The 19,458-nt window shown below is 44.9% G+C and overlaps 2 protein-coding genes across 2 annotated transcripts; both read right to left on the bottom strand.

The window, feature by feature from the left end:
- Positions 1 to 2,602: 2,602 nt before the first annotated feature.
- On the bottom strand, positions 2,603 to 6,463 carry LOC120517625 (titin-cap (telethonin)). Its single transcript, XM_039740043.1, has 2 exons — positions 6,245 to 6,463; positions 2,603 to 3,699 (listed from the first exon to the last, which is right to left on the bottom strand). Exons 1-2 carry the CDS (start codon positions 6,400 to 6,402, stop codon positions 3,330 to 3,332), a joined length of 528 nt encoding a protein of 175 aa, XP_039595977.1. The 5' UTR covers positions 6,403 to 6,463; the 3' UTR covers positions 2,603 to 3,329.
- Positions 6,464 to 8,109: 1,646 nt separating this feature from the next.
- Positions 8,110 to 19,005, bottom strand: mreg (melanoregulin). Its single transcript, XM_039740506.1, has 5 exons — positions 18,221 to 19,005; positions 10,719 to 10,878; positions 10,377 to 10,467; positions 10,118 to 10,281; positions 8,110 to 8,461 (listed from the first exon to the last, which is right to left on the bottom strand). Exons 1-5 carry the CDS (start codon positions 18,415 to 18,417, stop codon positions 8,240 to 8,242), a joined length of 834 nt encoding a protein of 277 aa, XP_039596440.1. The 5' UTR covers positions 18,418 to 19,005; the 3' UTR covers positions 8,110 to 8,239.
- Between the last annotated feature and the right edge of the window lie 453 nt (positions 19,006 to 19,458).

Genomic DNA, 19,458 nt, shown 5'->3' with positions numbered 1-19,458 from the left:
GCACTTTGTATTGTAGATTTAATTTTAAATGGATACTTTTTCCATGTTTGCACCCCCATCAGTCTACACTCAACAACCCATAATAAGAAAGTGAAAACATGTTTTCAGAAAGGTTTACAAAGGTATTAAACATTAAAAACAGAGATCTTTCATTTATATGTGAATTCAGACCCTTTGCTGTGCCTTTTGTTTTCACGCCTTGTGTGTGATGAGGTTATGGGCAGCAATAGAGAGTTGTGATTGGCTGATATTCAAGCCTTTAGCTTTTTTTCAGCAAATGCTCTAAAAAGGGAACTCGCCGGCCAATAGGGTGCGCTGCAGCACCCTTAGCATGTGACTGTGTGACCCTGATCGAGCCGCTTTGGTCACATTATCAGTGCCACTGTTCTGTAATGTCTACATGCATGGTGCCTTGATCACTATAGAGAGGTTTGTCCTTTTCTGGGGTGCTGGATATCATTATGCTGCTTTAAAATTCACTATGCGTACAGCCAAATCAGTCAGTCATTGTCCAACCTGCTACATCCTAACACAGGGTCACGGGGGTCTGCTCAGCCAACACAGGAACAAATCCCGGGCAGGGCACACGCACCAGGGACTTAACCTGTGGGGGGGAAACTGGAGCATCCGGAGGAAACCCATGAAGACAACATGCAAACTCCACGCAGGGAGGATCCGGGAAGCGAACCCGGGTCTCTTAACTGGGAGGCAGCAGCACTACACACTGTGCCACCGTGCTGCACAGTCAAATTAGCAGTTAAGAAATTCAATCAATGGATAAGCACAGAGGTTAAGGGTTCTGCCTCGCAGCTCCTGGGATCTGGGTTCAGTTCCTCGCCTGATCATTATCTGTCTGTCTGTCTGTATCCTTGTGGGTTGTTCTCCCAGACTCTTGTTTGGTGAGTGTGCCCTATGATGAACGGATAGACGATAAACACAAACATAGGAGCAATCAATGGATACCAAGAGAAAAAGAGGAAGGCTAGGAGAGAAGCTTGTAGTAAGTGAAGCTGCTCCTGCTTTCCTGATATTTATCCAGACAGCTGATGGGACCCTTGAACAAGTGTTTCAATAAACATGCCGGATTGAGCTCTGATCTGCTACTCGTAAAAATCTCCGTCCAAAAATGCAGAAGAAGTAAATGAAATGAATCGTGCTTTATGGATTTGAGCTCCTGCTGATTGATCTGTCGATTTATTAATCAGTTCCAACTGAGTTGGTCCTTTTGCTGTGAGCGGTTCTCCTCTTCCCCCTACTGTTTCCATCTTGTTTTGAGTGCGAGTTACTGTATAATAAGAAGTGTCTGTGAAAGGCGCTATATTAGCTGAGACTAATGGCGCTTTTCCACTGCATAGTACGGCACGACACGGTTCAGTTCAGCTCACTTTTGGGGGGTTTTCCACTGGGAACAGTACCTGGTACCTGGTCCTTTTTTTAGTACCACCTCAGCCGAGGTTCCAAGCGCGCCGAACCGTTACCAAAACGTGATGTGTAAACTCTGCTGGTCACTGATTGGCCGGAGAAAATCGTCATTACTGCGTCACTGGCTATTCTTTTCTTTAAAGGTACACACACGCGGAAGTTTGTGTCCCGTCTCTCCATCGCTGGACGCAGTTTGTTGCATAAGTGGATGAATGTTTCTTCAGACATTCGAAAGTTCTCCAGCCACTGAGTGTTTGTAAAACCGGGAACAATCACATCCCACCACTCTGAGGCACGGTTAAATGTCCAAACAGATGGTCTGTTGCGGCGACTTTTTTGCAAAATGTGGAAGATCTGTAATATACAGAATCAGCATTTTAATGTTAAACTGGCAGTTAAGTTCATTTTATGCTTTGCAACAGTGATAAAAGTTAGCTAGTGATGTGCTTTTTTTAGATGCTTACCCTTGCGCGTCGTCGAGCTAAAGTGTTGTCGTTGTCTGCGTGTTGTTGTAAAAGTTCCACGGTGTCACGGCAGTAGAGGCGGTGCAACTATAACGACACGTGAATAATCCCGCCCACTCTAAAGCGGTACTAAACTGCAGTCGAAACGCAAACCGAGCCGAACCAGGGTGAGCTGTACTGAACCGTGCTGTGCCGTACTATGCAGTGGAAAAGCGCCTTAACAGTCAGGTGAGATGTTATGTTGGGCCACAAGCAGACAATACAAATGGGAGTCACCTAGCAAATATTTTGGCATAAACAGTCTAAGGGGGACCGGGTAGGGAGGGGTCTGCACTGCTGATGGGCGAGTTAAAGTGGCGGATAACCTCTGAGCCTGTGGGTGACTCTGCTTGCATGCAATGCGCTGTTGGCATGTGCTTGTCTTGCCAGTGGGTGAACTTGACAGTCTCCTTGGACGCAAAGTATTTTTGTGTCACGTTGGCCTTTGCTTGGTAAACAGGTCTAATGATACTTCCCTGGAGACAGGAGACACGAGCCCGCCTGCCCGTGCCCCCTTCCGCTGCCTTGGCAGGCTGCTTTCATTTTTCCATTGAGCCTCTAGTGTGGAATGACATGTTTAATCTGCCGTCATTAACTGCCCGTCATGTGGCCACTGCCAGCTGATGCCAGCATTTGCGCGGCTGTAGGTGCTTTCCATACACGAGGCTCTGCACAGGTTAGAGGAGTGAGGGACAACTTTATTAAGATGTCTACAAAGGCACACATCAAATAGGCACAGCATACAGCAAATGTCCTTCAGTTCTCAGCCATCCACTCCATGTCCTCTTCCACCCTTAGCGGCTCGCTCACATCCATCCCATTCAGCAGCTTGGAGCCCCAATTCAAATCTCCCTCATCCTCATCTTCATCTCTATCTTCTCACCCCTGACCACCATATACAGACTAATCAACCGAGCCCCGCTCCATGCATTCCAGCTGGCCAGCCAATGAACAGATAAGCCAAGCGAGTGGGGCTCTGCATATTTTTATCCACTAGAACGAGATGCCACCCTGCCAGTGCAGGCATGCGGCTCCTTGGGGACACCAAGTGTCAATGCCACAGGCTTGCAGCTGTTGTTTATCTTGGCTGGGAGCCCTTCCAGCTCACAGCCAACACCAAATGCCATCCGTCCGTCCTCTTTGCAGCTCTCAGGGGGACTGATGGCGCCCCACCTCAGGAACCCAGACACTGCAATGGAGCTTGTTTTCATAATCAAATAAGGCTAAACTGGGCAGGGCTTGGCAGCCACAAGCATAAGGAGCAAATGGGCCACCTTTGTCCTGCAGACAGAACGCAGCCTAACTATACATACATTTAAATAGAGACCCCCATACCTCACCCCAAAACATCCAAACCCACCACCAAGGAAGCAGGAGTTCTTTTCCTGGGCCAGGAAGCCCCTTTCACCCTCTCTGGGCCTCCTGTGACATTGATCTGCCCAGGGAGCGTGGCATCTTGGTGAAGTCCATTCTGGCCGGCTGAGTCACAGGTGGCAGGTCTCTGGTAATGTCGCTCATGGCTCTCTTGTCTGGACAAGCACCATCAATGACCGGAGTGAGGACCACCTCAGGCTCATGGCGTTTGGCCCCCAAATCGGAGGGCGTGAAGAGTGGCATGGGTAGGACATTGCGGTAGGGAAGCTGGTATTCACGCACATTTCCGGCAGTCCCCAGTCTGAGCACTCCAGTGGGTGACCTCTGGAGCAGGCAGCCGACCTCGTACTGTCGTTGGAAGCTCTCACGGCGGGAAGTGTCCTTCTGCTTCACTGAGCACCTGAAAGGCAACGAGATACAAAGAGTGTGTCAGGGCACTTGGACTGCCAACTGGACATCCTACACTAACATTTAATGGTGTCTGTGGGAATGTGGCAGAGGCAAAGCCGGAGTACCTCGCCCCCAGTATGGATTCAGCCCTTGGAGGTCACTTTGTTCAGTTTGTGTTTCATTAAGCAGTCATATGTACGATGCTAATCAGCTATTATGAGACTAAACTAACAGAGGAGTGAGACAGAAGGAGCGAGAGTGAGAGCAGGGGAAAGAAAAAAACAGAGTAAAAGAAACTAAGAGGGGAGTATAAAAAGAGAAAGAAAAGATAACAGAAGAGTGAGACAGAGTGAGGAAGAAAAAAGTATTAGAGTGAGACAAGAAACTAGAGACTGTCAAAAGAGTGAGATAGAACAAAACAAAACAAAAAGTGGAATAGAGAAAAAAACAGCAGTGAGAGACTCTAAGAGGGAAGTAATAAAAGAACAAGAAAGGATAACAAAAGAGTGAGACAAGACAAAGAGTGGGACAGAAAGGGATGGAAAGCATCAGAGTGAGAACAGAGAAAAAACAGCTGTGAAATTAACTAAGAGGGGAATAAGAAAAGTGAGACAGAGTGAGATTGAAGATATTAAGAGTAGGTTGAGGAAATAGAGACTACTAGAAGAGTAAGACAATGCAAGATGGAATTTATCAGAGCAACTAAGAAAGGAGTAAGAAAAGATTAAGAGAGCATAACAGAAGAGTGAGGCAGAGTGAGTTAGATGGAAGGAATTAGAGTGAGATAAGATACAACAGACTACCAGAAGAGTGGGGCAGAGTTAGATGAAAGGTCTTGGAGTGAGACAAGAGAAAGAAAAATAGAGTGAAAGAAACTAAGTGGACAGTGTGAAAATAGAAAGAAAGAATAACAGAAGAGTGAGATAGAGTGAGATAGAAGGTATTACAGTGACAGCAGAGGTAGAAACAAAGCAAAGTAAGACAATGAGAGGGGAAAAAGAAAGAAAGAAAGAGTGTTATAGGGAAACAATGTTAGACTTCTGGAAGAGAGAGACAATTCAAAATGGAAGGAAATATACTGAAAAGTACAGCCAAAGAAAAAGCACAGTGAGGCAGAGGGATAGAAACTAACAGGAGGAAAAGGAAAGGAGAAAGAAAGAATAACAGAAAAGTGAAACATATAGTGTTAGCTTGAGAGCAAAGGAAGATAAAAGAAAAAAGTGAGAGAAAATAACACTATCAGAGTGAGAGCGGGAGAAGATAGAAGTGAAAGAGCGAGATAATGGAAAATGAAAGGTCTCACAGTGGAAGCAGAGATAAAAAAGAAAATAAGAGAAATTAATAGAAGAAAGTGAAAGAAAGAGTAACAGAAGAGTGAGACAGAGTTGAGAAAATATCATAAAAGTAAAAAACAAGGAAGACATAATTACTGAAGAATAAAAAAGAGTGAGATAGAGATATCAGAGTGAGACAAGAAACTAGAGACTATCAGAAGAGTGATGCAGTACAAGGTGGGTGGTATCGGAGTGAGAACAAAGAAAAGAATAAAGAGATGAGACGTGGAGGCAGTGCAGGGCTACAATAAGGGTGCAGAGCTAAAAAACATTATTTCTACCTGACAAAAACTGAAATAGAAAATAACCTTCTTTTCATTTTTAAACATGTGGTAGACAGTCTCAGAGTGAGAACAGAGACTGAAAAAGTGAGACAAAGTGAAAGAATCTTACAGAAGAATAAAAAGATAAAAAGACAGAATAACTGAAGAGTGGAACAGAGTGTCAAAATGGGACTTCTCACATTTGTCCTGAGGTCACTTCTTGGTTCACTCTCCCATTTTTGTTTGTGTTATCTGTATTAATTCTGCATCACTTTTTATTTTATTTATAATCCCTTCTTTCTTTATTGCCCTTTCTTTCTCTGTTTTTACTCTGACACCCCTTCTGATATTCTCATTTGTTTCTCACTCTTTATAAGTGTTTCGCGGGGTCTCCTATCTTTCATACTTTCTCACTCTCATGTCAGTACTTTCTGTCACTTTCTGTTGTCACGCTAAATGCCTTAATCCTACTTGGACTCACTTCTTTTCAAACTTTCTTACATATCACTCTGACACACTCTTCTGTACGTCTTCCTCTCACTCTCGCATTGGCTTTCCCTACCTTTAATTCTTCCTGGTTCCCTGTTCTCGGTCTAAGTACACTCCTATGCTACTCTCTGTTTCATGTCAGTCCTTGGGATAAGAGTGGAAGATGACATTGAAAATGAAAGAAATCAACAGATGAGTAAGAAAACAGAAATTCAAAATCATTTCTCTCCGTCCTCACTCTGTGTCACTCTTTTGTTTCTCTCCCATGGTCTCACTTTCCTTGAAATACTCTCTATCTCTCTGTTTTACCAGTCTGTGTGTCTTTTGCTTTAGCTCACGCTCTCTGCAATTCTGGATGTAGTCTCACTCTTTTATTTTACCCTCTTTCTCCATCACTCCATTTTATTTGTTTCTCACGCTCATTTGCTACACCCACTTGGGTCACACTCTTTATGTTCTTAGGTCTCACCTGTCTTCAGGTCGGGTGCTGAGTACCATGTCCTGCCACTCCATGGAGTAGCTCTCCTTCATGCTGGGGTTCAGTTCAGACACCGCACACCCCAGCTCAGCAGAGGTCACCCTGCCAGCACGCTTAGTGATCACCGATCGTCCAAACATCTTGGCCATGCTTTTGCCCGTTAGTGATGTGCCCGCTTCAGTTTAGGCTCTGTCTTTCCCTGGCACTGCTTCATGCAGCTTTTTATAATCGGCAGCTGCTTCTATTTTGAGCCGGTGTTGTAATTCTCTAAATCCCCACTAAGGAGTCACTGACATTTGAGACCCAAGAATAGGCGAGAACACAAGAGCTGTGTCACCCCACTGACTGGAACAGAGAGCAGGGTTACTCTAGTAGCTGGAACAGCGTGTCATATCACCCCAGGATTGGCTACATGGGTGATGAGTCACCCCAGTGACTGAAACAAGGTGTTGCGTGTACCAGGAGTGACTAAAACTGAGGAATTGTCTCCCTTAATTAACTGGAACGGAGTAACACATCACCCCAGTGACTTCTTCACAGTAGCTGAACTACTCAAACTAGACCACAGGTGTCTCCCAGTGACAACTCCTCAGTGTGGTTCAACCCCACTAGTTGCAAGAGGGAGACGTGTCACATCAGTAATGGGCACAGGGTGTAAGGTCACCTCACTTCCTAAAACAGAGGTTTGTTTCATCTCAATAACACCAGCAGGAAAAGAAGTAACTGGAACAGAGTGTCCTGGCAGCTGACTGACTGCTCCACATGAGGGGAGCCACTCTACTGACTGGCCCATCAGAATTCCCAGTGACGACAACTGAGGGTACCACCCCATGGATTAGAGCAGGGAACAGAAACAGGTTGTCATTACACCACACTCAGGTGAGCTACTCCATTGCAATGTCAGTTCCACTGACTTAATCAAAGGAGGTGTGCCATGCCATTGACTGTGACACCATTGTCCCCAAGTGACTAAAATTTGGTGTCACTTCACCTCAAGAAGTGGAACTAGCTGTGACATGTCAAAAAAAAAATCTTCTTCATAGGTGGTTAGCTACTCCATTAACTGGAAAACATGTGTCAGTGACTAAAACTGGATTAGTAACGGGGTGCCATGTCATTCCAGTGCCACTTTACTAACTGGAATGTAAAGTTCTGTCACCTCAGCAAAAATGTGTTGTGTCATCGCACTAACTTAAATATAGAAGGTGAGCTACACCATTGACTGGAACACAAGCGTCCCCAAATGACTAAAGCTTGGTGTCATGTCACCTCATTGACTGCTAACTAGGAGTTGAGTTGTTCCAAAAGCCGAAACAAGGAGTCATGTCACTCCTCTTACTGGATCTCCCCAAAGATTTAAACAGGAAGTCATTTCACTCACCCCAAACACGCATGACCTTGCATGCTAAACACTCTGAGGATGCCCACCTAGGCACCATTGTGTCACTTTTACATGTATAGAAATGCAGAACCTCAAAGCAGACTGGAAAGGGAAGGCCATCCATTGTCCAGTTGCTGCTTTCTGATTGTGCGGTGACAGAGCCCACCACCGTGCTTTGACCCCACTCCATATGGAGAGGCACATTAAGGGCCTGCTGATGGACGAGTCGGGCTAATCGGTAAATGTCCGAGGGCACACAGCTGCTGTGGCTGAAATATTAATGGAGTCTGCACTTGCTTGAGTAAGCCTGCCCACCCCCAGCCGCCCACATCTAAGCCTTACTGGATGGCTTACCCAAGTTAATATGAGCGCTTATAAGGTTTAATGGAGCCTGCAGTTTGTCCCTGCAGAGGCTGAGCTGGTGCTTTGGGGGCATGGCGGGTAGACTTTAAAAAAAAACAAAAAACAAATCTGCCAGAGTGCAAAGCATTTATTGTTGGCTTACTCTGCCCCACTTCATACCAGCATTATAAAATTCCCCAGAAAGTTGCCGTGGTGCTAAAGCTAAGATGGGCATCAGTTCTATTGTCTGTCCGGCGTGCCCATCACTCCAGAGATTTGGACATGAACACGTCTTCATCAAGTTCTGCTGCCAGCTCCTCTGTGTCCTCGATGGACGTCGGTGTCAGCGTAGGCTCCATTAGGATGGGCGCACTGCTTTCAGTGTCCACTTCCCTGTCTGCCAGCGCCTCCTCCTCCTCCATAGGGTAATAGCGTTTGGCCTTGTTGGCAAAATCTTCTGCCACATCAAGAATGATTAGACGATCCTGAAAGGTCAGGGAGCAGAAGGTGAATTATTCTGACATGGGTGAGAATGGACCTGATGGACGGCATAAGGAGCACATGCTGGAATAATAGAGTGGACATAAGAGAGGTCCGGACACAACACAAGGACAGGGGTTAGCAGGGTCTGGATGTCTCAAGTGAGGAATCAACAGTTCTGGAGAGCAATCGGATGGTTTTTATCATGGTCAGAAGACCAGGATGCACACATCAAAGAAGGAAACAAAGAAAGGGGTGAGGGAGGAAGGATGGGCAGGGGAAAGGCTTGGCCATTGTGGTCACACTAACACAAGGGCTTCAGAACGTAGAACATAAGAAATTTGACAAACACAAGGAGACCATTCGGTCCATCAAGCCCATTTTGTTACCTAACAGGTACACTGTTTCAATATCTTAGTCAGATACTTCTTGAAGGTTCTAGTCATTAGAGACAGTGGTCAGAAGGGAGGTAGACCCGCAGAGTGTAGGATAGTCAGCATCAGGAGTAGTCAGGAGAAGGAGTATAGGAAGCTAATCAAAGACTTTGTTTAATGGTGCGAGTAATACCACTTACACCTGAACACCAGTAAGACCAAGGAACTGGTGGTGGATTTTAGGAGGCCCAGGCCCCTCATGGACCCCGTGATTATCAGAGGTGACTGTGCAGAGGGTACAGACCTATAAATACCTGGGAGTGCAGCTGGATGACAAATTGGACTGGACTGCCAATACTGATGCTCTGTGTAAGAGAGGACACAGCTGACTATACTTTCTTAGAAGGCTGGCGTCCTTCAACATCTGCAATAAGATGCTGCAGATGTTCTACCAGATGGTTGTGGCGAGCACCCTCTTCTACGCAGTGGTGTGCTGGGGAGGCAGCATAAAGAAGAAGGACGTCTCGCGCCTGGACAAACTGGTGAGGAAGGCAGGCTCTATTGTAGGCACGGAGCTGGACAGTTTGACATCCATGGTGGAGCGACGGGCGCTGAGCAGGCTCCTGTCAATCATGGAGAATCCACTGCATCCACTGAACAGGATCATCTCCAGACAGAGGAGCAGCTTCAGTGACAGACAGACTGCTGTCACCATCCTGCTCCACTGACAGACTGAGGAGATCGTTCCTCACCCATACTATGCAACAATTCAATTTAACGTTAATATTATACAGTTATTGTCTGTTTTACCTGCATTTTTATCACTCTTTAATTTAATATTGCTTTTTATCAGTATGCTGCTGCTGGAGTATGTGAATTTCCCCTTGGGATTAATAAAAGATCTATCTATCTATCTATTATATAGTGCCTTTCATATCTATCTATCTATCTATCTATCTATCTATCTATCTATCTATCTATCTATCTATCTATCTATCTATCTATCTATCTATTAATATTGAAGAAAAACAGATGACTGGTCAATGTTCCTAAATTGAGTAAGTGGATCCGCAGTGATGGAGTTAATTAGATACGGACACACAGATCAAAAGGTCATACGTATCCAAATAGTGCAGGACACATGGGGTTAAGATTAAGGTTCAGCAGGCTTGGGTGGACAGACATGGGGTTCAGTCGGAGCAGAAACACTGGCTTAGGGGTTAGTAGGGCTGGACACACAGGTGCAGAGACTCGGGGGGTCATCACTAGAATCTCAATAATACTGACCAGAACAAACAGGTATCTCTCTGGAGGTGCATCCTTGGTGTCAAAGATGCTGGTCTCCTGGTGCAGTGTGTGCAGAAAGGCCCGTGCATCGGTGGGGTGGCGCAGACTAGAGTAGGACGCATTGGAGGAGACGGTCAGGAGCGAGTCCGCCTCTGCTTGGAAGCCTGCCCAGAGGGAGGGAGGGAGGGACGGCGATGGTGGTTACACCGTGTTACTTTAACCCATCCCACCCCCACCTCTTATTCAAAGCCCTACTTGCCCAGACTCTCGAGGATCATCTTCCACCTGCCTAGGACGTCACGCCTCATCTGTCTCAAGGCATGGATGTCGAAGCTGAGCCGTCGGTAACCCTGGAGAGAAACAGACAAAGGGACAAACATGAAAACGTGCTGACAGGGTTCAGTGGCCTGTCCCAGCTGTCCTTAAAGCTTGACGCGCCTGCATCTCAGGGCTGCATGGCAGCTCTCCAATTCTCTGTGGACTGCCAGCTTTCACGTGGCATCAGCACCCAAAATAAGATGTTGAATTCATCAAAGGCACCTCCTCCCCACCCAGCTGCTGGTCGGGGTAAGATACCACATGAGGAGTCAAGGGCACAGACCTCAGAACCCCGCTTGGTCTTGGCCCGCCGATGCAGAAGGTTAAAGAGCTCACGGTCGTCATCTCGCTCCATGTGAGATTTATCCAAAGGCTCACTCCAGAGGTTGGTCTCTTCGGCACGTCGTCGCTTTGCTGTGCGGTCAAAGTACAGCAAGGTCTCACTGAGGTAAAACAGAAGAAGAAAACAGAGTGGGTGTGAGACCATGGAGAACAGATAGTTGTCGGTAAGCCATGTTGGCAGCAAGTCTCAGGCTTAGTCCTCACTGTCACTGATACATTTGAAAGCATTGTTTCTTTAAGTCGAATTTGCCTTTGATCGACACTTCATTTTTAACCATCACACCAGAACACTTTGAGGCCATGGAGCTTTCTGGAAACACCAATGTGGGATAGTCATATTATCAGGTTATTGTGTGATCCACCTAAAAATGACAGCTGTCCTTTTTCAATTGTGTTTCTCTATATTGTCTATTTTGATCATTAAACTGTACAATCTACTGTCATGTGAAAAAAGTAAGTACCCCCCCCCCATGGTAATAGTTGATTTTCTCAACATATAGTTGTGCTTGGGTGGCGCAGTGGGTAGCGCTGCTGCCTCGCAATTAAGAGACCCGGGCTCACTTCCCGGGTCCTCCCTGCGTGGAGTTTGCATGTTGTCTGCGTGGGTTTCCTCCCACAGTCCAAAAACATGCAGGTTATGTGAATTGGCAATCCTAAATTGTCCCCAGTGTGTGCGCGTGTGGGCTGTCACCCTGCCCAGTGTTTGTTTCCTGCCTTGTGCCCTGTGTTAGCTGGGATTGGCTCCAGCAGGTCCCCATGGCCCTGTAGTTAGGATATAGCAGGTTGGATAATGGATGGATGGATAGTTGTGCTCATAAGTTTACATGCCATGGCAGAATTTGTGAAATACTGGCTATTGTTTGGAAAATACAGTATATACTCGCATTTATGTTCCCTTGCGGATAAGTCGGGGCTTAATTTTACAGTTTAATTTCTGGCATTTTATAATAATTGTATAAGTCAAATGCACAAAACTCACACTATTGGTCCAAGAGATTATAATATGCTAACACCCACCTGAGAGAGTAACCACGGAGCACACGGCCTTTTTTCTATGTATTGTGCCTACATGATCACGCGGTAACACCTGAACTATTCTGAAGTGCCATTTGCACTGTTTTTTGTATCTCACACCCTCATACACCTTTATCGTAAGAGTATCCCTTATCTACGATGGAGCGTTCAATCAGAAGAAAATACTGTATGAAGCTTGTTTTAAATGAATAGTCGTTGAAGTATCGAAAGAAATTGGCAACTGCGCTGCTGTAACAAAACTCGAGGTGTCTGAGAAACTGGTGTGAGATTGGAGGACGCAAGAAGATGTAAAAAAAAAATGTAAGTGTCGTATTTTTGAACGGGCTTATAAGTCGGGGTCTGATTTTATGATTGTTTTTTCGGATTTCAAAGACCCAACTTATACGCGAGTATATACAATATATACGTAAACATGCAGAAAGTTTTCCTTTTAATTAAGGAGTGTGCAAAGGTGAAGCAATTTATTATCACATAATTGTGTGTGCGGGCGGCATGGTGGCGCAGTGGTAGCGCTGCTGCCTCACAGTTAGGGGACTCAGGTTTGCTTCACAGGTCCTCCCTGCGTGGAGTTGGCATGTTCTCCCCGTGTCTGCGTGGGTTTCCTCCCACAGTCCAAAGACATGCTGGTTAGGTGGATTGGCGATTCTAAATTGGCCCTAGTGTGTGCTTGGTGTGTGGGTGTGTGGGTGTGTTTGTGTGTGTCCTGTGGTGGGTTGGCACCCTGCCCAGGATTGGTTCCTGCCTTGTGCCCTGTGTTGGCTGGGATTGGCTCCAGCAGACCCCCGTGACCCTGTATTTGAATTCAGTGGGTTAGAAAATGGATGGATGGATGAAGTGTGTGTGCACACAACGATAAGTGAAGTCACCCAAATGGGCCTGATCAAAAGTTTACATTCCCATGAATGTTGGGATTGATAAGAATCACACTAGCTGAAACACACAGGTTCATATGAAGGGTCAGTGTTAGTGTATAAATCCATCCATCCATTATCCAACCTGCTGTATCCTAACTACAGGGTCATGGGGGTCTGCTGGGGCCAATCTCAGCCAATACAGGGAGCATGGCAGGAAACAAACCCCAGGCAGGGCGCACACACACACACACACACACACCAAACACACACACTAGGGACAAGTTAGAATCGTCAATGCACCTGACCTGCATGTCTTTGGACTGTGGGAGGAAACCCACGCAGACACGGGGAGAACATGCAAAGTCCACACAGGGAGGACCCGGGAAGCTAACCCGGGTCTCCTAACTGCGAGGCAGCAGCGCTACCCACTGTGCCATTGTGCCGCCCCAGTGTATAAATTGTATAAACTCTAACACTAATTTAAATTCATGCAGAGCTGCACTGACTTTACTGGATACAGAGCCTTGAGGAAAGCAAAAGAACTGTCAAAGTACCTGAGCGAAAAGGTTATCGATTTGTATAAATCATTAAAAGAATATAACAAGATATCCAGAGATCTAAAAATGCCTGTCAGTTGTTTTCCTCTAGGGACCGCTAGCTCGCTGGTTGGAATACGTTCTATGACATATAAATGTATTCATGGTGCTTTTCTTCATCTGTTTCTCACATAGACAATACAAGCATTGCATATTCCCCATCGTAATGACAGGACACATTTTAAAGGTCTTACATACCATCTTCGTTTTTTTTTTACTTTTGTACCTACGCAACAACATCATAACATATGGAAGCGTATTTGAGCCACAGGAAAAAAAAAATTAGGGACACAGTGAAGAAAAAAAGGCCCATTTTGAGATTAAAGTGGAAATTTTGACTTTAATCTCATAGTTTATATTTTCATTAAAGTAGACTATGGCAAATGTCATCTTAAGACCGACCCAGTTGTTCATCACAGAGTGTTTCTTGCGCTTCTTCCTGCATAGACAGCAGCGGAAGGCAGTGATTGCCTCACAGAACAAATTACATTTATGATATTCCAGCTCTCTGCGCATTTAGAATGATTAGATTTATACTTGATATAATGTTCACGATGAAATGTGTTAAAGCATTTATGTTACATTTTACAAATAACTCATTAACTTCATTTAAATAAAGAATACTGTAGAGTGATATGTTACTCTACTTTCCCCTTTTGTTTTATTAATTTGCAGCCTTTGTCAGAATGCCTCAAATCCCACAGACTTGCCACTGTTTCTAAGGTATTGTATCATATCTAAGCTGCGAGTACGGTGATTATTTATTTAAAAAGCATCTCTTTACGTGAGCTGTGGACCCGCTACACTACACACTATATTATTATTTATTTATTTATTTTAAATCTCTCCTCATCTGGTAGACACTCAGCATTTTTAAATAATGTGCACTACAGTCGGTTCTGGGGCCCCTCTGGGATTAGGGACCCCGTTTCATAAGCTTCATTAGTTTCATAACAGATCTGCCCTGGCATGGTGGAGATGTTCTGGTTTGGGGGTTGTTTTGCAGCTTCAGGTGCTTGAGCAGCTTGCAGTCATCAAGTCAACTCTGAATTCTTCGTCATATCAAAGTATACTTGAGGAAAATGTGAGGCCATTTGTCTGAAAGTTGAAGTTGAACTGGAAATAAAGTGATAACAATCTGAAGCACACCGGCAAGTCTACCAAGGGATGGCTCAACAGGAGGAAATGGAGGGTTATGGACTGTCAACTAATCAAAGCCTTTATTTGAATCCCATTGAAATAGTGTGGGAGCAACACATGCAAGAAAACCCACAAACCTTCCTGGGCAACTGCGCAGAGAGTGAATGTGTGTGTGAGGGAGATGATCGAGCACTTAAAGAGCACAACTTACGAGACCTGCTCCTCTGCCTACATTCATTGGCCATGACACGTGCCTGCTGGCCATCTCAGGAAGGTTTGTGGCTTGGAGTGGTTCATGGAGTTGGACAAAGTGAGAGGAGATGGTTTTGCCTTTAACACCAAGTGAATGGTGTGAAGTGGCACCAGCAACAAAAATGTGGCCACATGTTATATATTAATGTGTATTTATATATTTTATTTTTGTAGCCTTTTTATCTGTATATTATATAGTGCCTTCCATACCTATCTATCTATCTTTCTATTATATAGTGCATTTCATATCTATAATATAGTGCCTTTCACATCTATCTATTATAGAGAGCCTTTCACATCTATCTATCCATTATACTGTATAGTGCCTTTCATACCTGTCTATCTATTATATAGAGCCTTTGATACCTGTCTATCTATCGATATATTATACAGAGCCTTTCATATCTATCTATCTATCTATCTATCTATCTATCTATCTATCTATCTATCTATCTATTATATAGTGCCTTTCCTATCTATCTATCTATTATATAGTGCCTTTCATACCTGTCTATCTATCTATATATTATGCAGAGCCTTTCATATCTATCTATCTATCTATTGTATAGTGCCTTTCATACCTGTCTATCTATCTATTATATAGTGCCTTTCATACCTATCTATCTATTATATTGAGCCTTTCATATCTATCTATCTATCTATGTATTATATAGTGCCTTTCATACCTATCTATCTATCTATTATATAGTGCCTTTCCTATCTATCTATCTATTATATAGAGCCTTTCATATCTATCTATCATATTTTCCATTATGTCTATTAATATGTACAGTCATTTTAAATGTATCTTTGATCCACCCAGGAGGTGATGCCACCCTGACATCATCACTCCCAAACCCTCCCTTTGACTATTTAATTCAGTTGAGAAGGCTCAGCAGCAGGAGATCATTTCGTTTATTGTGGAGTTTCTGTGAGTATTGATCTTTTTTGCTTGGATTTACTGTTTTGTTTTATGGATTCTGACAAATGGCTTGTGTATTGGGACTCTGAACACTTTACGGTGACATCAGCTGATCTATCTCTGTGTGTCTCAGCCCCCACCTACTTTGACAGCGTCACCACTACACTCCACCCAAATCCCATCCTCGTTGCCAAGAGAATTGCTGGGGACTCAAACACTGAAGCATCTCGGTATGAAGACTTGCACTGTGGTAACTGCTGGTGGTCAGTCACAAACCTGCATCATCTGGCCCAGAAATGATCTCCTTGAAGCATGAGCTAAATGAGGGGGAGAAGTAAGGGTCTTCAATTCAGAACTTCACTTCTGTTTGCAGGGCCCCTTAACTAATTTATGTGTCCATTTTAAGAGACAATACCACTCGTTTTTTTTGGTGTGTATGCCCATTTTTGTTTACTGCCAGGGGGCACTTCCTAGCAGAAATCCAAGATACCCCAACAAATATCAAACTAATAATATAGTAAAACATAATATAACTTGTTGTGTAGCAATCAAGTGACTGAGTAGGTCGGCTGTCCACTATAAACATGATATGCTATGTAAGCTCTCGCTTCTCAGGTGTTTGTGTGCCACCACCTTTGAGGGGTGTCTGCTATGGTAGAACAGTGACCTTCACTCATGACGTTTGTGCCAACTAGTTTCTTAATTAGAAACAAGCCTAGTAGATAATGAAACTTGACCTTTTACTACACACACAGGCCACTTTATTAGGTACACCTTGCTATTAACGGGTTGGACACCCATTTTGTCTTGGCATTGATTCAACAAGGTGCTGGAGACATTCCTCAGGCATTTTGGTTGATATTGACATTACAGCATCACACAGTTGCTGCAGATTTGTCGGCTGCACATCCATGATGCAAATCTCCCGTTCCACCAGATCCCAAAGGTGCTCCATTGGAAAGAGATCTGATGACTGTGGAAGCCTTTTGAGTGCAGTGAACTCATTGTCATGTTCAAGAAACCAGTCTGAGATGATCTGAGCTTTGTGACGTGGTGGGTTAGTAGCCATTAGAAGATGAGCACACTGCGGTCATAAAGTGCTGGACATGGTCAGCTGGTCAGCAACAATACTCAGGTAGGCTGTGGCGTTTAAATGATGCTCAGTTGGCGCTAAGGGACCCAAAGTGTGCCAAGAAAATACCCCCCAAACAATTACACCATCACCACAGTTTGAACCATTGAACCAAGGCAAAATGGACCCATGCTTATCATGTTGTTGATGACAAATTCTGACTAAACTACCTGAATGTCGTAGCAGAAATCCAGCCTGATCAGCCCAGGTAACGATTTTTCAACCTTCTGTTGTCTGATTTTGCTGAATCTGTGCGGTTTGTAGCCTCAGTTGCCTGTTCTTAGGTGACAGGAGTGGCACCCGGTGTGGTTTCCTGCTGCTGTCACTCATCTGTTTTAACATTGGGTGTGTTGTGCGTTCAGAGCTGTTCTTCTGCATACCTCACTTGTAACGAGTGGTTATTTGAGTTACGGTTGTCTTTCTATCTGCTTGGACCAGTCCGGCCATTCTCCTCTGACCTCTGGCATCAACAAGGCTCACTGATATTTTCTCTTTTTCAGACCATTATTTGTAAATCCCAGAGATGGTTGTGCATGATAATCCCAGCAGATCAGCAGTTTCTGAAATACTCAGACCAGCCCGTTTGGCACCAACATCCATGCCACGTTCCAAGTCACTTCAGCCACCTTTCTTTGCCATTCTGATGCTCAGTTTGAACTTCAGCAGGTTGCCATGACGATGTCTAATTGCCGAAATGTGTTGAGTTGCTGCCATTTGATTGGCTGATTCGATTTTCGCATTAACAAGCACTTGAACAGGTGTACCTAATAAAGTGGCCGGTCAGTGTGTATTGCTCGTTAGTTCTTTCATTCATCCAAGATTAATTTCAATTACATTGTAGAGTTTCCTTTTCTGAGAAAATTATTTTTAAGTTTTGTGGAGCAGAACAGATGTGCGCTTCACAGTCCTTCCCTTTTCTCTCATGCATTTCTAAATATTTTATTAGCACAGATACTTCAGGATGCATATTGACCACTGAAAATGGAACCCAGTTAGCTGGAGTGCTGGTGCTTTCTTGGTTATTGGCATTTTGTTGTTGTTATTATTATTATTATTGAGAAAACAGGAATCAATCAAAACCTAAAATCAGCTCAATTAGGGCTTACAAATCGTAACAAGTTAACTAAAATGAAGCCCAAAAAACATATTATTACTTTAGCAGCAAATGAATGGGTTCAAACAAAGGAAATGGTTGAAGTGAAAATCTGCAGCCACTGCGGCCCACCAGGACCATGAGTGAGGATCCTTGCTACACACTGCAGACAACATTTGTCTTGGATGAATGAAGGCACCAACAAGCCATCTTGTTAAATGCCTTTTATGTTGACAACTAGGACTCTGGTTGGAACAAAATCCTGCAGCCACTGTGGCCCTCCAAGAGCAATGACTGAAGACCCCTGTTGTGTCAGAAGATGAGTTTTTGCACCCCACCTGAAGGTCTCCCCTTTACATAACAAACCCCAAGCTCTCCCAGTTGTCCTGTCCTCTGTTTTCACAGACGGCGTTCATTACCTGAGAATCGGCTTCTTCTCCTCGTCATCTGCGCCTTCGCAGCAAGAGCAGCAGTAAGGAAAGGCAGCGAGGCCTGCCCCCATTCCACTGACCGGGTTCAACTCGGAGCTCAAGTTTAGGTGTTTAAAAGCAGATATCCTGCCACTTGAATGGCGGCTGCAGTGAAGATAAAATACTCTAGCGTGCCGGCCCGTCATGTGAAGTCTTGTTTGCCATTGCCTGCAGCCATTTCACGAGACTCAAATCCACAGTGCAACTGTGCTGAGGATTAATGGCTGCAGGCTAAACGGAAGGCCTCCCCCATGGAACCGTGCAGGTAGAAGACCCTCGCAGAGTGCCAGACCACAGGTCCTGGCAAAGTCCCCCTACTTCTGACGACCTGAGTTCACCGACTTGAGGAAGCCCTGCCCTTTGTGGGGATGGGAGGGAAGGCCACGGGTGCCACATCCATCTAGCTACAGAAATGGATGACTCCAGAGCACGTGGGGACCTCCGTTGAAAGCTGGATTGTATCAAGAAAGAGCCTTGTGGCAGATTCTCAATGAAAGCACAATGGCGACTTGTGTCATACACGCTGAAAACAGCTGCCGTCGGCCAAAGTGCAAAAGCAGGGCCAGACAATAAATCTTCCTGTTTAAGGCACAGGTCCTCTGTACTGTGCGTACGGCGTCCGCAGATGACCCCGCTCACCATCTGTGACTCCATAAACACCATTCCACTCTGTAAACAAGGAGTCCTTCCAAGCCTAACAAATCTGGGACTGCCTGCAAGTGTCACCTGGGCCATAAGGGTCCTGACAACATGCAGCATTCTCCGAGGAGCAGCGTTTCACAGGGAATTAGCAGGGGAAAGAGACGGAATAATCGCTTCTGAGGCAGTTCGGGCTGTTCTGTCCAACTGAAGTAAGCAAACCTTCCCGAGGTGTGAACAATGTGAAGCACCTTCTAGCGATCTCAACAACCTGTTCCATCTCTGAGTGGCAAACTATTAGCTCATGGGGTCTGTAATAATGGTACAGAATGTTAGGACATTTTAAAAGGGGGGCAATCACAACTATGAACAGTGTGGCTTTTCCTTAGGGGACGGTCGTAAATCCTCCATGCACCTTTGTACAGCGGGAGCTGCTGGAAAAGAAGGCCAAAGACATAGCTTGATGCACTTCCAAAAAAGGTGACAGCCGACACCATTCTCTACAACAGGGGTGTCGAACTCCAGTCCTGGAGGGCCGCAGCGGCTGC

This window comes from Polypterus senegalus, chromosome 17, assembly GCF_016835505.1.
Source record: "Polypterus senegalus isolate Bchr_013 chromosome 17, ASM1683550v1, whole genome shotgun sequence".
NCBI classification, from domain to species: Eukaryota; Metazoa; Chordata; class Cladistia; order Polypteriformes; family Polypteridae; genus Polypterus; species Polypterus senegalus.
This window is presented reverse-complemented; position numbering and strand designations above follow the sequence as displayed.

Coding starts and splice junctions, on each gene's coding strand:
- LOC120517625 (XM_039740043.1), bottom strand. CDS start 6,402: ATGGCCAAGATGTTTGGACGATCGGTGATCACTAAGCGTGCTGGCAGG. Junction 3,700..6,244: donor AGCACCCGACCTGAAGACAG/GTGAGACCTAAG, acceptor GTTGCCTTTCAG/GTGCTCAGTGAAGCAGAAGG.
- mreg (XM_039740506.1), bottom strand. CDS start 18,417: ATGACGGGCCGGCACGCTAGAGTATTTTATCTTCACTGCAGCCGCCAT. Junction 10,879..18,220: donor GAGAAGAAGCCGATTCTCAG/GTAATGAACGCC, acceptor GTTTTACCTCAG/TGAGACCTTGCTGTACTTTG. Junction 8,462..10,117: donor AGAGATACCTGTTTGTTCTG/GTCAGTATTATT, acceptor CTGACCTTTCAG/GATCGTCTAATCATTCTTGA.